The 19,753-nt window shown below is 43.7% G+C and overlaps 1 protein-coding gene across 5 annotated transcripts in view; it reads right to left on the bottom strand.

The window, feature by feature from the left end:
- Positions 1 to 10,463: 10,463 nt before the first annotated feature.
- The window catches only part of DCAF17 (DDB1 and CUL4 associated factor 17), a 45,200-nt gene continuing 35,910 nt past the window's right edge, over positions 10,464 to 19,753 (bottom strand). For 3 of the 5 annotated variants that reach the window (XM_037913052.2, XM_007056583.4, XM_027819030.3), the window contains 2 exons: positions 16,835 to 16,990; positions 10,464 to 16,139 (listed from right to left, as the gene is read on the bottom strand). In XM_037913052.2, the coding sequence (XP_037768980.1) occupies positions 15,960 to 16,139; positions 16,835 to 16,990 (336 nt within the window). In that variant the 3' untranslated portion in view covers positions 10,464 to 15,959. Of the gene's footprint in view, positions 16,991 to 19,753 lie in introns of all 5 variants that reach the window. The other 2 variants (XR_005227427.2, XM_043525487.1) reach the window with 2 other exon arrangements.

Genomic DNA, 19,753 nt, shown 5'->3' with positions numbered 1-19,753 from the left:
GGACCGAACGGGAGGTACGGGATCTGATCGCTGTATGGGGAGAGGAATCCGTGCTATCAGAACTCCATTCCAGTTTTCGAAATGCCAAAACCTTTGTCAAAATCTCCCAGGGCATGAAGGACAGAGGCCATAACAGGGACCCGAAGCAGTGCCGCATGAAACTGAAGGAGCTGAGGCAAGCCTACCAGAAAACCAGAGAGGCAAACGGCCGCTCCGGGTCAGAGCCCCAAAACTGCCGCTGCTATGATGAGCTGCATGCCATTTTAGGGGGTTCAGCCACCACTACCCCAGCCGTGTTGTTTGACTCCTTCAATGGAGATGGAGGCAATACGGAAGCAGGTTTTGGGGACGAAGATGATGATGATGAGGTTGTAGATAGCTCACAGCAAGCAAGTGGAGAAACCGGTTTTCCCGACAGCCAGGAACTGTTTCTCACCCTGGACCTGGAGCCAGTACCCCCCGAACCCACCCAAGGCTGCCTCCTGGACCCAGCAGGCGGAGAAGGGACCTCCGGTGAGTGTACCTTTTAAAATACTATACATGGTTTAAAAGCAAGCATGTGAAAGGATTACTTTGCCCTGGCATTCGCGGCTCTCCTGGATATACTCCCAAAGCCTTTGCAAAAGGTTTCTGGGGAGGGCAGACTTATTGCATCCTTCATGGTAGGACACTTTACCACTCCAGGCCAGTAACACGTACTCGGGAATCATTGTACAACAAAGCATTGCAGTGTATGTTTGCTGGCGTTCAAACAACATCCGTTCTTTATCTCTCTGTGTTATCCTCAGGAGAGTGAGATATAATCCATGGTCACCTGGTTGAAATAGAGTGCTTTTCTTCAGGGGACACTCAGAGGAGCCCATTCCTGCTGGGCTGTTTGCCTGTGGCTAAACAGAAATGTTCCCCGCTGTTAGCCACAGGGAGGGGGGAGGGTTGAGGGGGTAGCCACGCGGTGGGGGGAGGCAAAATGCGACCTTGTAACGAAAGCACATGTGCTATGTATGTAATGTTAACAGCAAGGTTTACCCTGAAAGAGTGTAGCCAGTGTTTTATAAAATGTGTCTTTTTAAATACCGCTGTCCCTTTTTTTTTCTCCACCAGCTGCATGTGTTTCAGTGATCACAGGATCTTCTCCTTCCCAGAGGCTACTGAAGATTAGAAAGAAAAAAAAAATGCACTCGAGATGAAATGTTCTCCAAGCTCATGCTGTCCTCCCACACTGACAGAGCACAGACGAATGCGTGGAGGCAAATAATGTCAGAGTGCAGGAAAGCACAAAATGACCGGGAGGAGAGGTGGCGGGCTGAAGAGAGTAAGTGGCAGGCTGAAGAGAGTAAGTGGTGGGCTGAAGACAGGGCTGAAGCTCAAATGTGGCGGCAGCGTGATGAGAGGAGGCAGGATTCAATGCTGAGGCTGCTGGAGGACCAAACCAGTATGCTCCAGTGTATGGTTGAGCTGCAGCAAAGGCAGCTGGAGCACAGACTGCCACTACAGCCCCTGTGTAACCAACCGCCCTCCTCCCCAAGTTCCATAGCCTCCACACCCAGACACCCAAGAACACGGTGGGGGGGCCACTGGCCAACCAGCCACTCCGCCACAGAGGATTGCCCAAAAAAAAGAAGGCTGGCATTCAATAAATTTTAAAGTTGTAAACTTTTAAAGTGCTGTGTGGCATTTTCCTTCTCTCCTCCACCACCCCTCCTGGGCTACCTTGGTAGTCATCCCCCTATTTGTGTGATGAATGAATAAAGAATGCATGAATGTGAAGCAACAATGACTTTATTGCCTCTGCAAGCGGTGATCGAAGGGAGGAGGGGAGGGTGGTTAGCTTACAGGGAAGTAGAGTGAACCAAGGGGCAGGAGGTTTCATCAAGGAGAAACAAACAGAACTTTCACACCGTAGCCTGGCCAGTCATGAAACTGGTTTTCAAAGCTTCTCTGATGCATACCGCGCCCTCCTGTGCTCTTCTAACCGCCCTGGTGTCTGGCTGCACGTAACCAGCAGCCAGGCGATTTGCCTCAACCTCCCACCCCGCCATAAACGTCTCCCTCTTACTCTCACAGATATTGTGGAGCACACAGCAAGCAGTAATAACAGTGGGAATATTGGTTTCGCTGAGGTCTAAGCGAGTCAGTAAACTGCGCCAGCGCGCCTTTAAACGTCCAAATGCACATTCTACCACCATTCTGCACTTGCTCAGCCTGTAGTTGAACAGCTCCTGGCTACTGTCCAGGCTGCCTGTGTACGGCTTCATGAGCCATGGCATTAAGGGGTAGGCTGGGTCCCCAAGGATACATATAGGCATTTCAACATCCCCAACAGTTATTTTCTGGTCTGGGAATAAAGTCCCTTCCTGCAGCTTTTGAAACAGACCAGAGTTCCTGAAGATGAGAGCGTCATGTACCTTTCCCAGCCATCCCACATTGATGTTGGTGAAACGTCCCTTGTGATCCACCAGAGCTTGCAGCACTATTGAAAAGTACCCCTTGCGGTTTATGTACTCAGCGGCTTGGTGCTCCGGTGCCAAGATAGGGATATGGGTTCCGTCTATGGCCCCACCACAGTTAGGGAATCCCATTGCAGCAAAGCCATCCACTATGACCTGCACATTTCCCAGGGTCACTACCCTTGATATCAGCAGATCTTTGATTGCGTGGGTTACTTGCATCACAGCAGCCCCAACAGTAGATTTGCCCACTCCAAATTGATTCCCAACTGACCGGTAGCTGTCTGGCGTTGCAAGCTTCCACAGGGCTATCGCCACTCGCTTCTCAACTGTGAGGGCTGCTCTAATCTTGGTATTCATGCGCTTCAGGGCAGGGGAAAGCAAGTCACAAAGTTCCATGAAAGTGCCCTTACGCATGCGAAAGTTTTGCAGCCACTGGGTATCGTCCCAGACCTGCAACACTATGCGGTCCCACCAGTCTGTGCTTGTTTCCCGAGCCCAGAATCGGCGTTCCACAGCATGAACCTGCCCCATTAGCACCATGATGCATGCATTGGCAGGGCCCATGCTTTCAGAGAAATCTGTGTCCATGTCCTGATCACTCACGTGACCGTGCTGACGTCACTTCCTCGCCCGGTATCGCTTTGCCAGGTTCCGGTGATTTGCCAAGAAGAAAAGCCAAGGAAAGTGTGGGCCCCTTACTGAATGAGGGAGGCAACCTAGTGACAGAGGATGTGGAAAAAGCTAATGTGCTCAATGCTTTTTTTGCCTCTGTCTTCACTAACAAGGACAGCTCCCAGACTGCTGCGCTGGGCATCACAACATGGGGAGTAGATGGCCAGCCCTCTGTGGAGAAAGAGGTGGTTAGGGACTATTTAGAAAAGCTGGACTTGCACAAGTCCATGGGGCCGGACGAGTTGCATCCGAGAGTGCTAAAGGAATTGGCGGATGTGATTGCAGAGCCATTGGCCATTATCTTTGAAAACTCGTGGCGAACGGGGGAAGTCCCAGATGACTGGAAAAAGGCCAATGTAGTGCCAATCTTTAAAAAAGGGAAGAAGGAGGATCCTGGGAACTACAGGCCAGTCAGCCTCACCTCAGTCCCCGGAAAAATCATGGAGCAGGTCCTCAAGGAATCAATCCTGAAGCACTTACACGAGAGGAAAGTGATCAGGAACAGTCAGCATGGATTCACCAAGGGTAGGTCATGCCTGACTAATCTAATCGCCTTCTATGATGAGATTACTGATTCTGTGGATGAAGGGAAAGCAGTGGATGTATTGTTTCTTGACTTTAGCAAAGCTTTTGACACGGTCTCCCACAGTATTCTTGTCAGCAAGTTAAAGAAGTATGGGCTGGATGAATGCACTATAAGGTGGGTAGAAAGTTGGCTAGATTGTCAGGCTCAACGGGTAGTGATCAATGGCTCCATGTCTAGTTGGCAGCCGGTGTCAAGTGGAGTGCCCCAGGGGTCGGTCCTGGGGCCGGTTTTGTTCAATATCTTCATAAATGATCTGGAGGATGGTGTGGATTGCACTCTCAGCAAATTTGCGGATGATACTAAACTGGGAGGAGTGGTAGATATGCTGGAGGGCAGGGATAGGATACAGAGGGACCTAGACAAATTGGAGGATTGGGCCAAAAGAAACCTGATGAGGTTCAATAAGGATAAGTGCAGGGTCCTGCACTTAGGACGGAAGAACCCAATGCACAGCTACAGACTGGGGACCGAATGGCTAGGCAGCAGTTCTGCGGAAAAGGACCTAGGGGTTACAGTGGACGAGAAGCTGGATATGAGTCAGCAGTGTGCCCTTGTTGCCAAGAAGGCCAATGGCATTTTGGGATGTATAAGTAGGGGCATAGCGAGCAGATCGAGGGACGTGATCGTTCCCCTCTATTCGACATTGGTGAGGCCTCATCTGGAGTACTGTGTCCAGTTTTGGGCCCCACACTACAAGAAGGACGTGGATAAATTGGAGAGAGTCCAGCGAAGGGCAACAAAAATGATTAGGGGTCTGGAACACATGACTTAGGAGGAGAGGCTGAGGGAACTGGGATTGTTTAGTCTGCAGAAGAAACGAATGAGGGGGGATTTGGTAGCTGCTTTCAACTACCTGAGAGGTGATTCCAGAGAGGATAGTTCTAGACTATTCTCAGTGGTAGAAGAGGACAGGACAAGGAGTAATGGTCTCAAGTTGCAGTGGGGGAGGTTTAGGTTGGATATTAGGAAAAACTTTTTCACTAGGAGGGTGGTGAAACACTGGAATGCGTTACCTAGGGAGGTGGTAGAATCTCCTTCCTTGGAAGTTTTTAAGGTCAGGCTTGACAAAGCCCTGGCTGGGATGATTTGATTGGGGATTGGTCCTGCTTTGAGCAGGGGGTTGGACTAGATGACCTCCTGAGGTCCCTTCCAACCCTGATATTCTATGATTCTATGATTCTATGGTGCTGCATATACTGCTGGATAATGCGTGTGGTGTTTAATGTGCTCCTAATTGCCAAAGTGAGCTGAGCGGCCTCCATGCTTGCCTTGGTATGGCGTCCGCACAGAAAAAAGGCGCGGAACGATTGTCTGCCGTTGCTCTGACGGAGGGAGGGGCGACTGACGACACGGCTTACAGGGTTGGCTTCAGGGAGCTAAAATCAACAAAGGGGGTGGCTTTACACCAAGGAGTATTTCAGGCAGGACTTCACGGAGGGTTCCAATAAGAAATGGTGCACCTAAGTTATTGTTCTTATTGGAACAAGGAGGTTAGCCTGGCCTCTGATTGATACATGGCTAGATTTACCTCGCTGCACCTTCTCCGTGAGTGACTGCAGTGTGACCTAGAGGAATGAGTCCCCTAGACGGGGGAGGAGGCAAATGAGTACAAAACAAATCTGGTCTATTTCTTGTTTTGATCCACTCCATCTATCTTTTACATCTTTGGCTGGCAGCAGACGGTGCAGAAGGACTGCATGCCATCTACATCTCATGGCTGCTCGGCAGAAGACGGTGCAGTAGGACTGCTAGCCATCATCATCTCTTGCCTGCCCGGCAGAAGATGATGCAATAGGACTGCTAGCAATCCGTATCGCCTGCCCGCTCACCATAAGACAGTTCAATAGGACTGACTGCAGGACTAAAGAGAACGACCTAGTCAAGTCACTCCAAATTTAGTCCCTGCGCCCATGTCTGCCCAGGCGCTCCCAGCCGACGTGGCCAGGAGCACCTCGGACATGACGAGGACGGCTACCAGTCGTACTGTACCATCTGCTGCCAGAAGGCAATGGGTTGCTGCTACTGTGTAGCAATGCCGTACCGCGTCTGCCAGCACCCAGGAGACATACGGTGACGGTTACCTGAGCGGGCTCCATGCTTGCCGTGGTATGGCATCTGCACAGGTAACTCAGGAAAAAAGGCGCGAAACGATTGTCTGCCCTTGCTTTCACGGAGGGAGGGAGGGAACGGGGGCCTGACAATATGTACCCAGAACCACCCGCGACAATGTTTTAGCCCCATCAGAGTGCTCCATTGTGACTGCTCTGGACAGCACTCTCAACTCAGATGCACGATTGTTTGCCGTTGCTCTGACGCAGGGAGGGGCGACTGAGGACACGGCTTACAGGGTTGGCTTCAGGGAGCTAAAATCAACAAAGGAGGTGGCTTTACATCAAGGAGTATTTCAGGCAGGACTTCACGGAGGGTTCCAATAAGAAATGGTGCACCTAAGTTATTGTTCTTATTGGAACAAGGAGGTTAGCCTGGCCCCTGATTGATACATGGCTAGATTTACCTCGCTGCACCTTCTCTGTGAGTGACTGCAGTGTGACCTAGAGGAATGAGTCCCCTAGACAGGGGACGGGGGGAAGCAAATGAGTACAAAACAAATCTGGTCTATTTCTTGTTTTGATCCACTCCATCTATCTTTTACATCTTTGGCTGGCAGCAGACGGTGCAGAAGGACTGCATGCCATCCACTTTTCATGGCTGCTCAGCAGAAGATGGTACAGTACGACTGCTAGCCATCTTCATCTCTTGCCTGCCCGGCAGAAGATGGTACAATATGACTGCTAGCCATCGTCATCTCTTGCCTGCCCGGCAGAAGATGGTACAGTACGACTGCTAGCAATCCGTATTGCCTGCCTGCTCACCATAAGACGGTTCAATAGGACTGACTGCAGGACTAAAGAGAATGACCTGGTCAAGTCACTCCAAATTTAGTCCCTGCGCCCATGTCTGCCCAGGCGCTCCCAGCCGACGTGGCCAGGAGCACCTCGGACATGACAATGACGGTTACCAGTCATATTGCACCGTCTGCTGCCAGAAGGCAATGGGTTGCTGCTACTGTGTAGCAATGCCGTACCGCGTCTGCCAGCACCCAGGAGACATTCGGTGACGGTTACCTGAGCGGGCTCCATGCTTGCCGTGGTATGGCGTCTGCACAGGTAACTCAGGAAAAAAGGCGCGAAATGATTGTCTGCCCTTGCTTTCACGGAGGGAGGGAGGGAAGGGGGGACTGACGATATGTACCCAGAACCACCCGCGACAATGTTTTAGCCCCATCAGGCATTGGGATCTCAACCCAGAATTCCAATGGGCAGCGGAGACTGCGGGAACTATGGGATAGCTATCCACAGTGCAACGCTCCAGAAGTCGACTCTAGCCTCGGTACTGTGGAAGCACTCCGCCGAGTTAATGCACTTAATGCACTTAGAGCATTTTCTGTGGGGACACACACACTCGAATATATAAAACCGATTTCTAAAAAACCGACTTCTATAAATTCGACCTTATTCCGTAGTGTAGACATACCCTCAGAATCTAACCTGAAACAAATTGGGGCTGTCCATACACAGGACTTTAGCCATTTACATTTGGTTCACATATAAGATTATTTTTGCAATCATAAAGGCTATTTTTTTTTCTTTAAAATGAAAATTTGTTATTGGATTTAACTGGGGTTCTGCACAGGTGCAGAAGCCCATGCAATCAGATTCCATTGGTGGACTGGGGACTATAAATATTGATAGGCTCTAATCCTCCAGTGGATCTCACCCAGACTACAGCTAGGATTGTGAGTATGTTAACAGTTATGGGGTTGGTCACCTTAACCAGTTGTGTTGTAAGATACACAGTTGGTGTGTGAAAATAGAATGTTTTCTTCCATCACAACTGTATTTTTATGCCCACACCCAGCTCTCCGCTTCTTTTTAGCAGTTCATGCTAGGACTTTCTGGGCATATCTCTCATAATGACCTATCAGCTGCTGCCAGTCCCATGGCCTATGTGTAATTCAGCAACACTCCTTCTTTCTACCTAGGATTATATGATTTCTTACATAAAGCCCATAATCTTCTTCCAAGGGAGTCACAGAGACCTTGGTATCAGAAACCTTTTTGTCACTGATAAGTGCATCCTCCAGCTTCTGAATTTTGATGCATGACATACTGGAGGAAGAGCAGAGCAGAAATGGTAACAATATCCAGAACATTCTGAGGTGATACCTGAAAAGAAGACAAGGAGATATGTATAGAATTGAGTTCATCCACATGCTGAACTGAATTGTGAGGAGTGCTGACTTTGAGCCAGATCAGGCTCTAGCCACTGGTGGGACAATGTTGTGACTCCTGGACTGACAGTGACTAGCTGAGACAGCTGTGGTTGACATTCCTTACAAAGGCTTACCTTACACTATAAAATTGTGCATTTGACAGCTGTTGTCCCAGGTGACAAGAGAGGTGTCTTAGGCATCTGGGAACTAGCACCAACACATACTAAGGCTCCTTGGAATGTAGAAGACCACATAGGAGTGGAGTGCAATGAAGTAAATGCTGTAGACTTATGTGATCAAGGTTACGAGTGATCCTGAAATAATGGATGACTTTGAACAATGCTGAAGCTTTCCAGACTGTACTGGAATCATTCAGGGAACTCATTTTCCAATTCTTTGTTACCTAATCAGATTCAGAATTCTACAACTGAAAGTCTTACCATTCATTGATCAGGCAAGCTGTGGTGGACTACAGAGGGCATGTCATAACCATACAGCTAAGGGTAGCCTAGAATTCCTCCTTACCTGTAAGGGGTTAAGAAGCTCAAATAACCTGGTTGGCACCTGACCAAAAGGACCAATGGGGAAAGAAGATACTTTCAAATCCGGGGAGGGGGGGTGGGTGGAGGTGTGTGTGTGTGTGTTCTCTTGGGAAGCAGAGAAGCATCAGGTCAGAAAACTCCTTGTCCTATAAACCAATCCTGAACCAGTCTCTAATATTACAAAAATAGTAAGTAAAGCCAGGCAAGTCGTGTTAGATTATTTTTGTTTTAGCTTGTGAATTTTCCCTCTGCTAGAAGGTTTATTCCTGTTTTTTGTAACTTTGAACTAAGCCTAGAGGGAGTTCCTCTGTGTTTGTGAATCTTTTGTTACCCTGTAAAGTTATCTTCCATCCTGATTTTACAGAGGTGATTCTTTTACCTTTTCTTTAAATAAAATTCTTCTTTTAAGAACCTGATTGATTTTCAGTGTCCTAAAACCCAGTGGGCGTTGATCTGTGCTCACTTTGTAACCAGTTGGTTAGGATACTATTCTCAAGCCTCCCCAGGAAAGGGGTGTAAGGGCTTGGGGGGATATTTTGGGGGAGATAGGGCTCCAAGTGGCCCTCCCTGAATGTTTGTTTAAATTACTTGGTGGTGGCAGCATACCATCCAAGAACAAAAGGTATTTGTGCCTTGGGGAATTTTTAACCTAAGCTGGTAGAAATAATCTTAGGGGGTCGTTCATGCGGGTCCCCACACCTGTACCCCAGAGTTCAGAGTGGGGAGGGAACCATGACATAGAATTCTACAACTGAAAGTCTTACCACTCATTGATCAGGCAAGCTGTGGTGGACTACAGAGGGCGTTTCATGGATGCAAACACTGGATGGTTTGGCAAAGTTCATCATGCTAGAATATTATATTTAATAATTCAAGCTTGTACAGGAAGGGATATGCAAGAATACCTTTTCATTTCACACCAGAGATATCAGCGCTGCTGCTGTGCCAGCTGTGATTAACAAGGACCTTGCACTCCCTTTGTTACTCTGAGGAAAATTATGGGGATATTAACAAATGGTAATTTGACAACTGCCTTTGTCACGTTGAACTGGTGGTCGAGTGTGCTTTTGGGATACTGAAAGGGCAGTAGAAATGCCTATTGAAGCAAAATGACAAAGACCCAAAGTACATCACTGCAACCATTACTACTTTCTGTGTATATTCCCTAACATGTGTGACTAGGAGACAGAGCTTCACATGAACACACAGGGTTGTTGTGGCCTGACAGTGCCCATTTTCGCAGGCCACATGTGAGCTGGGAGCTGCATGACTACTACTGCTGGTCATGTAGTGCAGGTGAGCATAATAAGGGCTGCTCTGTGCCAGGCTGTTGCTCAGGTGAACACTGAGGGAAGGGGAGAGGAAGAGGAAAAGAAGAGTACTCTCCATGTATCTGTGCTTCTGTCATATACTCTGAACGAGTCTGCCTTGTTTTAGTCTGGTTTGACATCATTCTATCATTGTATGTACTAAAGCGAAGTTATATGAAGGCAAATTTTATGGCAGAACATGTTTTAATAAAACAGTAATGGATGAATGTCATATTCTGGGGTGCAATCCATACTAGTGGAAGGTTGTGTCACTATTTGCCCTGTAACTCTGAATGCCTTAAAATGCTTTGCTGTTGTCATTCCGTCTGGATGCTCCCAACCAGCGTATAAGCATGCAGTGAGTGTCTGTGTTTTATGCAGCTGTCCCTCGGCAACTCTGATTCCAGCAGCCTGCTTGTTGCACCCCAATCACACTCTGACATACACTAGCTCTGGCTGCACCAGGTGAGATGACCCCAACAGCCCTCAGTTCCAGAACCATCTGCTGTGTAATGTCCAGCTCTCTCTTGACCCTTCACAGCGATATTTGTTCCTTTAAAGATGGAACACGCAGCAGCTTGCCACATTAACTGGAGTAAACATTCACTTTAAATCATACACAGCACTGGATTGGTTTATTAAAAGTAAAACAAGTTTATTCACAAAGAGATAGATTTTAAGTGAGTTCAAGTATAAAGGATAGAGTTGGAAACAGATACAAGCAAATAAAAGTGGAAAAACAAGTCAGTCTCTAAAAAGTAACAAAACTACAGTCTTGATTCAAGGGATGATTCTCATCTTACTACCTTCCAGCAAGATGGCTGACTAACCCCTCTGGTCAGTATCTCCTACAAAGTCCTAAGTGCTCAGTTCCTTTGTCTTCTTACATGAACTAAAACTTGGGGTTCTTTGTCCCTTTCCTTTACGGTCGAGTGAACCTTTGAAATAGATTCTTCTGAAGGTTACCCCCCTAACGTAAACTTCATTGAAGGTGTTAGGAAGGCAACAGAGAGTCTGGTGGTGAAAGTTCCTTGCTGGTTTCTTACCCACTGGTGTTTGCTAAATTGCAAATTGATGTTTCCTGCAGCCTCCTCCCCTGCTGTCTTGATGGTCCTGTTTTATCTTCTATGTAAATTGCAGGCCCATTTTCTCTGGAAATATCTTCAAGGTCACAAAACCACCTTCCTTTGTCTGTCGGCAGACAGACTTTAATAACATAACTTTCAATATGTTTGAAATTTTGAATTTGTCCTCTGTACACCACACAATAATATTAATGATCAGTATGTTATTAGCGCTCTATTGGTATCTTATATGCCACCTTTTACATACAGGTTATCACATCCGTGAATTGGCGTACATTCAACTGATCAGGCCAGCTGAAACTCACTACCAGATACCAGCGAGCCCTTTGGCATTCGGATGCTGTTAGATCACAATAATGTTTTTGAAATTATAAATTGATCCAAATTGATAAACAGAAGTGCAAATGTTCTGCTTACTTGTTGTTAATGGACAATAGTTCCTGTCCCTGTACACACAGTACTCATGCAAAGCAAGTCTGAGATTCTGAGACAGATGGGGGCTATTTGGGAAGAGTAGAAATTTGAATCATTACTGTTGTACATGTTTTGGTGCTAACTGAAGATGGGAGTGAAATGTATTTGAGGTCCTCTTTTTGATCTGATAGTGAATGATAATTCTCTCTTCACTTGAAGAAAAGCTATACTATGTGAACAGAGCCTAACTGGTGAAACTTGCAGTGGACTGAGAGTGGTGTGTGGCCCTAATTTTATAGAATTGGTCCATGGATCCTAACTTAAAATGAAGCCTTTCACAGAATGAGTCCAGTGATGCATCATTTTCATCACACACATCTGATATTGAGAAAACTGAGTTTCTTCCCACATTTCAGAAGATTTCATCTGCATAACAAGACAACTGATTTAGTAGGATATTACAAGCCTGCAATGGCTTTAAAAAAAATCAGTCTTTGGAAAGTGTCACAAACCCATGCACACATCAACAGATCTTCAGATCAACAGCTGACTCCACTGTACAATGTATAATAGGCTAATGAAGACTTTACAATTGGAAATAGAAATTTCTCATTCAGGGAAGAAGTGCTTTGACCACTCATGTACTGATTACAAAACACCAATTTGGAAAACAAAAAGTGAAAAAAAGTATCAAGAAAAGGTTGAGTGGGGTTTTTTTAGATAACAGTAGCAACTCTGCAGATCTGCCATAAGATTGCCAGGGAGACAGATTCAATACCAGCTCTGCCCAACTGGCACTTTGAGGAAGTTCCTGTGTGTCTCTGCCTTTATTGCTTCCTGCCAAATCTAGTTGTTCAAGGTTGCATGCGGCAGTAATGCAATGTGTAGTGTGCCCTTCTGATGATGAAATAGTCCATTGCTAATCAACTCTAAAACCAGTAAGGGGGAAGAGACTTACATTTTGGGGTTTTTAAATCCTCTTTGTGTAACTCTTAACTGCCGTGGTCAGAGATGCAAGTCTTCTGGGTACCTGGAGATTGGTCTACTGCTTACAAAATATCTTTTTAGTTTTTCTTTCCTTCAGTCCACGTGACATTTTTCCAGGTCTCACTAATGACTCTTATTACTTCCCACTGGCTTCTACTGAGATAGTTTAGCACCTTGCGGGAGTGTTCTGTCTATATTGATACCGCTACAATTTCAGAATAGAGCCCAGTTATTATTGATTAAAATTCTATTCTATAAAGGTTCTTATACTGCATTCATCACTGTAGTATCTGAGCACCTTCAAGTAGTGCATTAAATGATGTAACAAACATCTGTCACATGTGGTTCATCCTCTTATCCTCTCCTCAGGAAAGAATTGTGTGTGCAGTGTAGTGTTTTTGTTTTGGTAGATTTTGTTTAAAATATCTACAAGATGCTGTGTGTTTATATTAGAGAAGACAAGTTAAAGTGTGCCTTGCACGTGGAGTGCAAGGTGCTGAGGTTTATGGTGGTCCTTACGTCCTGTGGGAATTCGTTCCACAGCATGGATTAGACCCTGAGGAAAGACCTGTCTCCTGCAGAGGAGCTTTGTCCTTGTGGTTGGCGGTTCCACTGTGCCCAAGTAGTGGATTTGTCAACCATGGTCCTTATCCTGGATCTGTAGGTGGTCTCAACTACTTTCACATTCAAAAGACCCTGAACTTCTTCTACATGTAACATAAGCACGGTCTTTCTGGACCAGTTTTATATTGGATAATAAAGTACAAAATATCCACCAAAACAGCCTAGGTACTGCAGGGTGCAGTTGTATTTTGAATTTTTAAATATTTGTTGGGTTCAGATTCATATTGCTAAATCTTCTGTTTTTATATACAACATTAATGTTCCTAACAAATGACTCTTTAAAATTGAATTAAAAAGGTGACATATGGATTCCAATATTAGATAGTATCAATCCAAACATATTGTGTGTGCACCCAAAATAATGATGTAGAAATGGGAATAAAGAGTATTATTAAAACCAAGTGTGTGGCATTTCCCCCAAAAGTATATATGTTCTAAACATGAAATTGATTAACAGAAAGAAGAGGTGGGAGGACATGAAAAAAATGAAGGAGCTTGAAGTATGTAGGGTTTGTAGAGAAGTGGATAGGGCAGGCATTCTAAGGGAAGATGATTAGAAAAAAGTGAGAGGTGAAAGGAAGTGTGAAGGTTATCAGATGAAGAATTATTGGGTTGAGTTGTCTGGAACCAATAATATATAGAAGCACTTCTTGGGATTGGAAAGGCCCAGGTTGCCTCTCTGCTTGAGAGTAATTTTGTCCATTGTAAGTGTTGATGCCAATTCTGTTTTCCAGTGTCTTTGTAACAATTTCTTTTCCTGATATAAAAACAGGGCTATGAGAACACTTTTTTGAATAAGAAGGTGATTTGGGGTTGTCTTCATTGTGACTGAGAAGGCAGAATCTTAGCAAAGGGAAGAATGGGTACTGAGTTAGAGATAATTGTTGAAAGTATCTGGCTTTTGTTCAGTTATATAATTACAGCACAAAAGGCTGCCTGGTTAAGGATTGGGCTCTAGATAAGCACTTTATGCTTCACCCTATCCATCCCATCTGTCCTATATAGCACCAGATACTGTCCACTGACTAGGCAGGACACTAGACTGGCTGGCTCAAAGCCCTGAAACTGTAGGGCAAATGTTTTTTCCTTAGTACTGCTCAGAATGTTTCCACATCACAACTTGGTGGTGAGAGCGCAGTTGATGACTGATAATTTGACCCCAAACTAAGTGATTATAATAAAGTAGTACTTTTAAACCAATTTTAGATTAAGGGTATCAAACTAATGCCATGTAATAAGGCAGAATTACATTGTTAATTATGATGTATGGTGCAGGGAATACATTCAGGACTATATACTGTCCACAGTGGATCTCCCACTGATGGCAGGGGGAGGCTTATAGAAAGATCAAGGATAAAATTATGGTCGGGTGCTTCGAACAATTTGTATAGTGGGGGTGCTGAGAGCCATTAAACGAAACTGTAAACCCTGAATATAATGGAAACCACTTCAAGCCCTAATGTTAAATAAGGCCCTTATGTTTAGTCATTATTAAGGATAAGATTTTGTCATGGAGCTCATGGATTCCATCACTTTCAGAGACCTCTGTGACATTTTCCGCTTTAGCTTCAGCCCCACTGCAGCAGGGCCAGAACTGCTGGGGACTCCTTAGCTATCAGCTGCCAGTGGTGGCAGGGGCCCCGGAGCTGTCTGCCATTAGGGGGCAGGTGGGACTGGAGCTGTCAATCCCTCCTTCCTTCCCCCCCATTATTTTTAGTAAGTCGCAGACAGGTCACAGGCTTCCAAAATTTTTTGTTTATTGCCCGTGACCTGTTCGTGGCTTTTACTGAAAATAACTGTGACAAAATCTTAACCTTAGTTATTATGGGTTGTGTCTTATTGTAACATTTAGTATCAGAGGGAAAAATATGCTCAGTTTTTTATGACCACTGCTATTTCTCTGTTTCCCATCCTTCCCCATTCTCCTCTCTCTTTTATTCCGCCCTCTTTGTCTTTCTTCTTTTCTTCCACCATCTGCATTTCATTCCTGGTAGAAACTCACAGTATCCACTGCCACTTGCTGTATGCTCAAGCCCTTCCTCATTCCATCTGCTAAAATGATCATCAATAAAATAGATAATGCTCACATCTGACGTATAATTATCAGGATTGAGAATTAACACTCCTGAGAGATGAATTAGGGGAGGGGAGTTCACTTCTCCCAGAGCCACTATTTTAGGGTGTTTGTGGCTCATATTTGGAAAGCTTTTGTTGCAGTCATGAGGCCGAGACACTTGCTGTTTTTTAGAAATGAATGCTTACATTCTTCATAATCTCAATATGCCATACGGGATACAGCAGTGCATCAAAGAGGCTTGGTGTTTGACACCTCTGGCTCAGATTTAAAAATTTCTGGACTGTGACATAGGAAGAGATCATCAAATTAGTGGGTTTCACAAAGAGGGAAGGAAGGAAGGATAAGTAGGTTAGGTTAATTACTAGACACGTCATTTAAAAAAAACCCCTTAAGTGTTTTTACACTGTCAAGTATGATTCACAGCAGGTCATGGTTCCCTCATGTCTAAATAGCTTGATGACAACTCTGCCATTTTGATTCTATATATAATTTTATCCTAAAATTTTTATTTACTACAATATAGAATAATTTAAAAGAAAGTTGCAAGAGAAGATCTAAGCATAAGTAAAAGTATGGATGTCAGTAAGTTCAAGTCCTTATGCCTGATACCCAGTATTTAAATCAGGTTGGTTGGTGGACAAGGGCAATAAATACGATCATTATTTGTGTTACAATATCATAATCAGTAGCCATAATCAATAGAAAAGTAAAAGGTAAATAAATGAAGTTAAATTCTCGTCTATGAAAATATATACAATGACTATCTTTATATGCAAAAGAGAAATTAAAAAACCCTGACAATACAAATATTTAAGCTCAAAATATACATTTTAACACACAGTGGATGAAACATAATATTTGACTAGTCCAAAGAGACAAAGTCTGTGGATATTGTGTAGAGTGAAGCCTATGCAGAAGGTCTTTCTCTCTTAAAAACATTCAAAAATTTTCTCCCCTTTTTTTACAAAAACCTTTCTCCGCTTTTTCAAGGCTTGAATGTTCATCTTCCTCTGCACTATCACAGAACATTTGGTAAAGATAACAGATGAAGATCCTGTTAGGCTTTTGTTCTATATGTAACACAATGTCTCTGTCAAAGTAAACTTCGTGATTGTAAGTCTGCAATGAGAAAATAATTTTGAATGACTGCTTCATTTCCCAGAGGCTGGTGTTAAGTACCATGTAAATAAGACTTCCCTAGAACTGATTAAAAAATTACAGCAGAACACTGTTCATTTTCCTAGTACACATAACAAAAGCATATATGGATAACTGGTCTTTCAGATAAAGCAAGGACAGTGTTTAGAAACCATGGTCCAGATCTTCAAAGGTATTTAGGAACCCAACTCCCATTAAAATCAATAGAAGTTAAGTGTCTAAATACCTAAATTCCCAAACAGTTAGGCCCATACTTAATTTTGTGCACATTAGAAGTTCCACTGCCATCTGTCGGACTGCTCAAAGGTTATAAAGTTTAGCACACATACAAGTGTTTGTGGGATCAAGGCTTAGATTGATAAGCATTTTATAAGTGTCAAAAGATACATTTTTCAATACAACTGATGCACATTGAGGGAAATCCTGATTTAAGATTATGGGGATTTTCAGATAAATGAACTACTGTATCACAGAATACTTGGAAATTCAACAAAGTAATTTTTGCCACAGATACTATACATGGGAATTGCCAGTGGGAGTTGTATTGTACATCTGACTCAAAAATTTGAACAAAACAGTTACTTGGATGCAAAGCAGTGTGTCAAGTGGATACAGGGGAATGTTAATGTAAACTGAATTCAGTGGATTATACTCACCACATCCCAAGACTCCACTAAAGGAATACTCTTAAGTAGAATCCCATGTTCATTACAGTGAAAGTCAAGGTGAGCTTTCCCATCAGCTCCTATCTGAGTAACTGCCACAACAGATAACAAATCCAGCTCATCTTCATAGTCCACAATTTTGAAAGTCTTATGAAAAAACAAAATCTCAAATTGACCAGTTAATAAATAGACTTTTACAGTTATTTAAAAAAAAAACTTTACATATTTTTTTTCGGAAGGGGAAAGGAAAGAAATGGAAGGTATCCCAGTTCACAGATCTGCTATCATTCATCAGGAAAATCTTTGCCATCCAGATAGTAAGCTATAGGCATCTTTCCAACCACAAACTATTCAGTGCATTTCAGCACAGCCCCCGTATGAGGGGGAGAAGAGAAAATAAGGTCCTGTACTGTCTCAGTGCATGAGTATAAGGGTTTTACATACACCATATAGGAAATGTAAGAAAGAATACTGTAAACAACAAGAGGGAGAGGAAGTAAGGCATCACTTCACTTCAGTGCCCTTTGCTTATACACATTAGCAGCAGTATGACTAAACCTGTTGTCAACATCTAGGCCGTGAGATTTGAGAAATTTACGAGGGTAATATAAATCACAAAAACTCCTGTATCCTCTCTTTAAAGTTACATACCTCTACATCTATACACAGTCAGCAGCTCCAGTTTATGATGGGGGAAGGACTGTTTTAGAAAAGCTATTATCAACACATGTAAGTAAGCATGGTCTACACCTCTATTTTTAGAGTGCTAGTGCAAGTCTGTGGACCAGGCTGGGAGGCTCGCTCCTGGTTGCAGCGGAGACATATGCTAAATGACTTTTTTGCTCTTCTCCTGTCTTAATCCAAGGAAATGTATTTTCTACATAGTTCAGAGCATAAAGCTCAATAGCAGGAACAAAATCTGTGGAGTTCTGACTACTGAAGTGTCTTCTTTGTAATTTTTATTCTGTTGATTATAAATGAATATACATTAACTCCAAGCTTTAAGGGCTATGTAAAAACTTACCCTGTTTTCACTGAGCTGGTATCCATTTCCATGGCAACAAGAGTGGAAATGGTTGCCAGAAATTGAGGCATTAGAATTCTCATTTCAGTGTGAATGTCAGCTGAGTCCTAGCTGAGAGCTAAAAAAATGTTTTTCAAACACTACGTGAAGACCTTAGCAATGTAGTGTTTTTACTTTGAAAATATTCAATTAAAAAGAACACCTTAAATAATTTCCCTGCAATTTACCAAGATGGCTGAATAACTCCTCTAGTCAGGATCTACTGGCATCAAAATTTAAGGTAGGCTAACCTGACCAAAGAGTGGTGAACTATGCAGTTACATGGGTACCCAAACACTCAGAACTTTAATTGGCCAATTAGATGCTTCAGACCTCTTTTCACAACAGTGTAGCCTAAACTATCCAAATGTTATTCATCTGACAACCCATGTTATCTAACTAATGGCATATCAGGGTCCTGTCTTTAACTGTGGATATAATAGTCGTATTTTAGAAAAGCGCTGTTCAGATAACTGGAGAAAGTCTTCTGGCTCATTCCTTACTTACCTTTGTGGGGGTGGGAAGAGAAGACTAGGGAGAAGGGAGGTTTAGCTGAAGCACTTTAGCTAGAATGATCTAGCAAAAAGTCTTACATTGAATCCTGGGGGATTCAACCACCAGTCTCACTCTCCCTTCCGCCGCTCCCCCACCTTCTCTGTTTTTAATGGCTGCATTACTTAGGAGTGGCAAAGTCAGAGCAGGCCTGAACATTCTTCTAGTCTTCAAGACTATAATGTATTTATATCCAGGGTAAAATTAAAATGAATACAAACCAACAAAATGAAAAAGAAGACTACGTGAAGATTTTCACCTTTTTTTCTGCACTTCAAGACTATGAGCAGGGGGGGCGGGAAACAAGCTCCAGCCTAGTGAACTAGTAATTCCCATACTAGTTTCTTGTCCAAGTTGAAACAAAATGCAAAGACTGAATAAATGAAACACAGAAGAAATAAAACTGGAAAGAGATCAGCAAGCAGGAAGGATACATCATGGTTAATCTGAGGATCTGGATCAGACCTGCTCTGTAGCGTTCTCGCACGTTTATCATATTCCAGTTAAGCACTGGAATAAATTGCCTAGGAAGGTTGTGGAATCTCCATCACTGGAGATTTTTAAGAGCAGGTTAGACAAACACCAGTCAGGGATGATCTAGATCATATTTAGTCCTGTCATGAGTGAAGGGGACTGGATAGGATTACCTCCTGAGGTCCCTTCTAGTCCTATGATTCTATATAGCCACATTGCAGCTTACACCTGAATTGTGATGTCACAAGAGTTCCCATCACCATCCACTGTTTTTTAAACTGTTCAATTTTATTGAAAACAAAGAAAAATTTCATGAGTGATGAGTGACAGAGTATTTTTGTTCACAGTCAATAATGTATCAGTGTGTGCTCGGTGCTGTACAGAGCAGAGGAAGAGATGGTCCGGTCCCTGGCTTGAGTTTACATACTACAGTAAAGTGGGGAGACAATGTAGTTCAGACACAACACACCAGAGTCTGGGGATCAGACGATCCAGTCTCAAAGCAAAAATATAATTTAAAATTTTGTTTCTTTGTATTTACTGCTGAAAAGTTTGTCAGTAGAAATGTTTTAAGGAGTGATCTGAATGGTTGTCGTTTTTCACATTAAGGATTTGATCTCATACCACTTAAGTCACTAAGTGTTTTGCCATTGATTTCAATGGGAGTAGGATCAGTCCTTACATGAGGAAGACTCTTTCAGGCACCAGTAGCAACAAAGAAGAAGAAAGAGATAAAGATGAGAAGAAAGCAAAGGGAGGGGAATGAAGGCAGCAGAAGGGTGGTGATAAAGAATGAATGTAGAGCTTAATATAGCTAAAAG

This window comes from Chelonia mydas, chromosome 11, assembly GCF_015237465.2.
Source record: "Chelonia mydas isolate rCheMyd1 chromosome 11, rCheMyd1.pri.v2, whole genome shotgun sequence".
Taxonomy (NCBI): domain Eukaryota; kingdom Metazoa; phylum Chordata; order Testudines; family Cheloniidae; genus Chelonia; species Chelonia mydas.
Note: the sequence above shows the minus strand (reverse complement) of the source record. Positions and strands in the feature narration are given on the sequence as shown.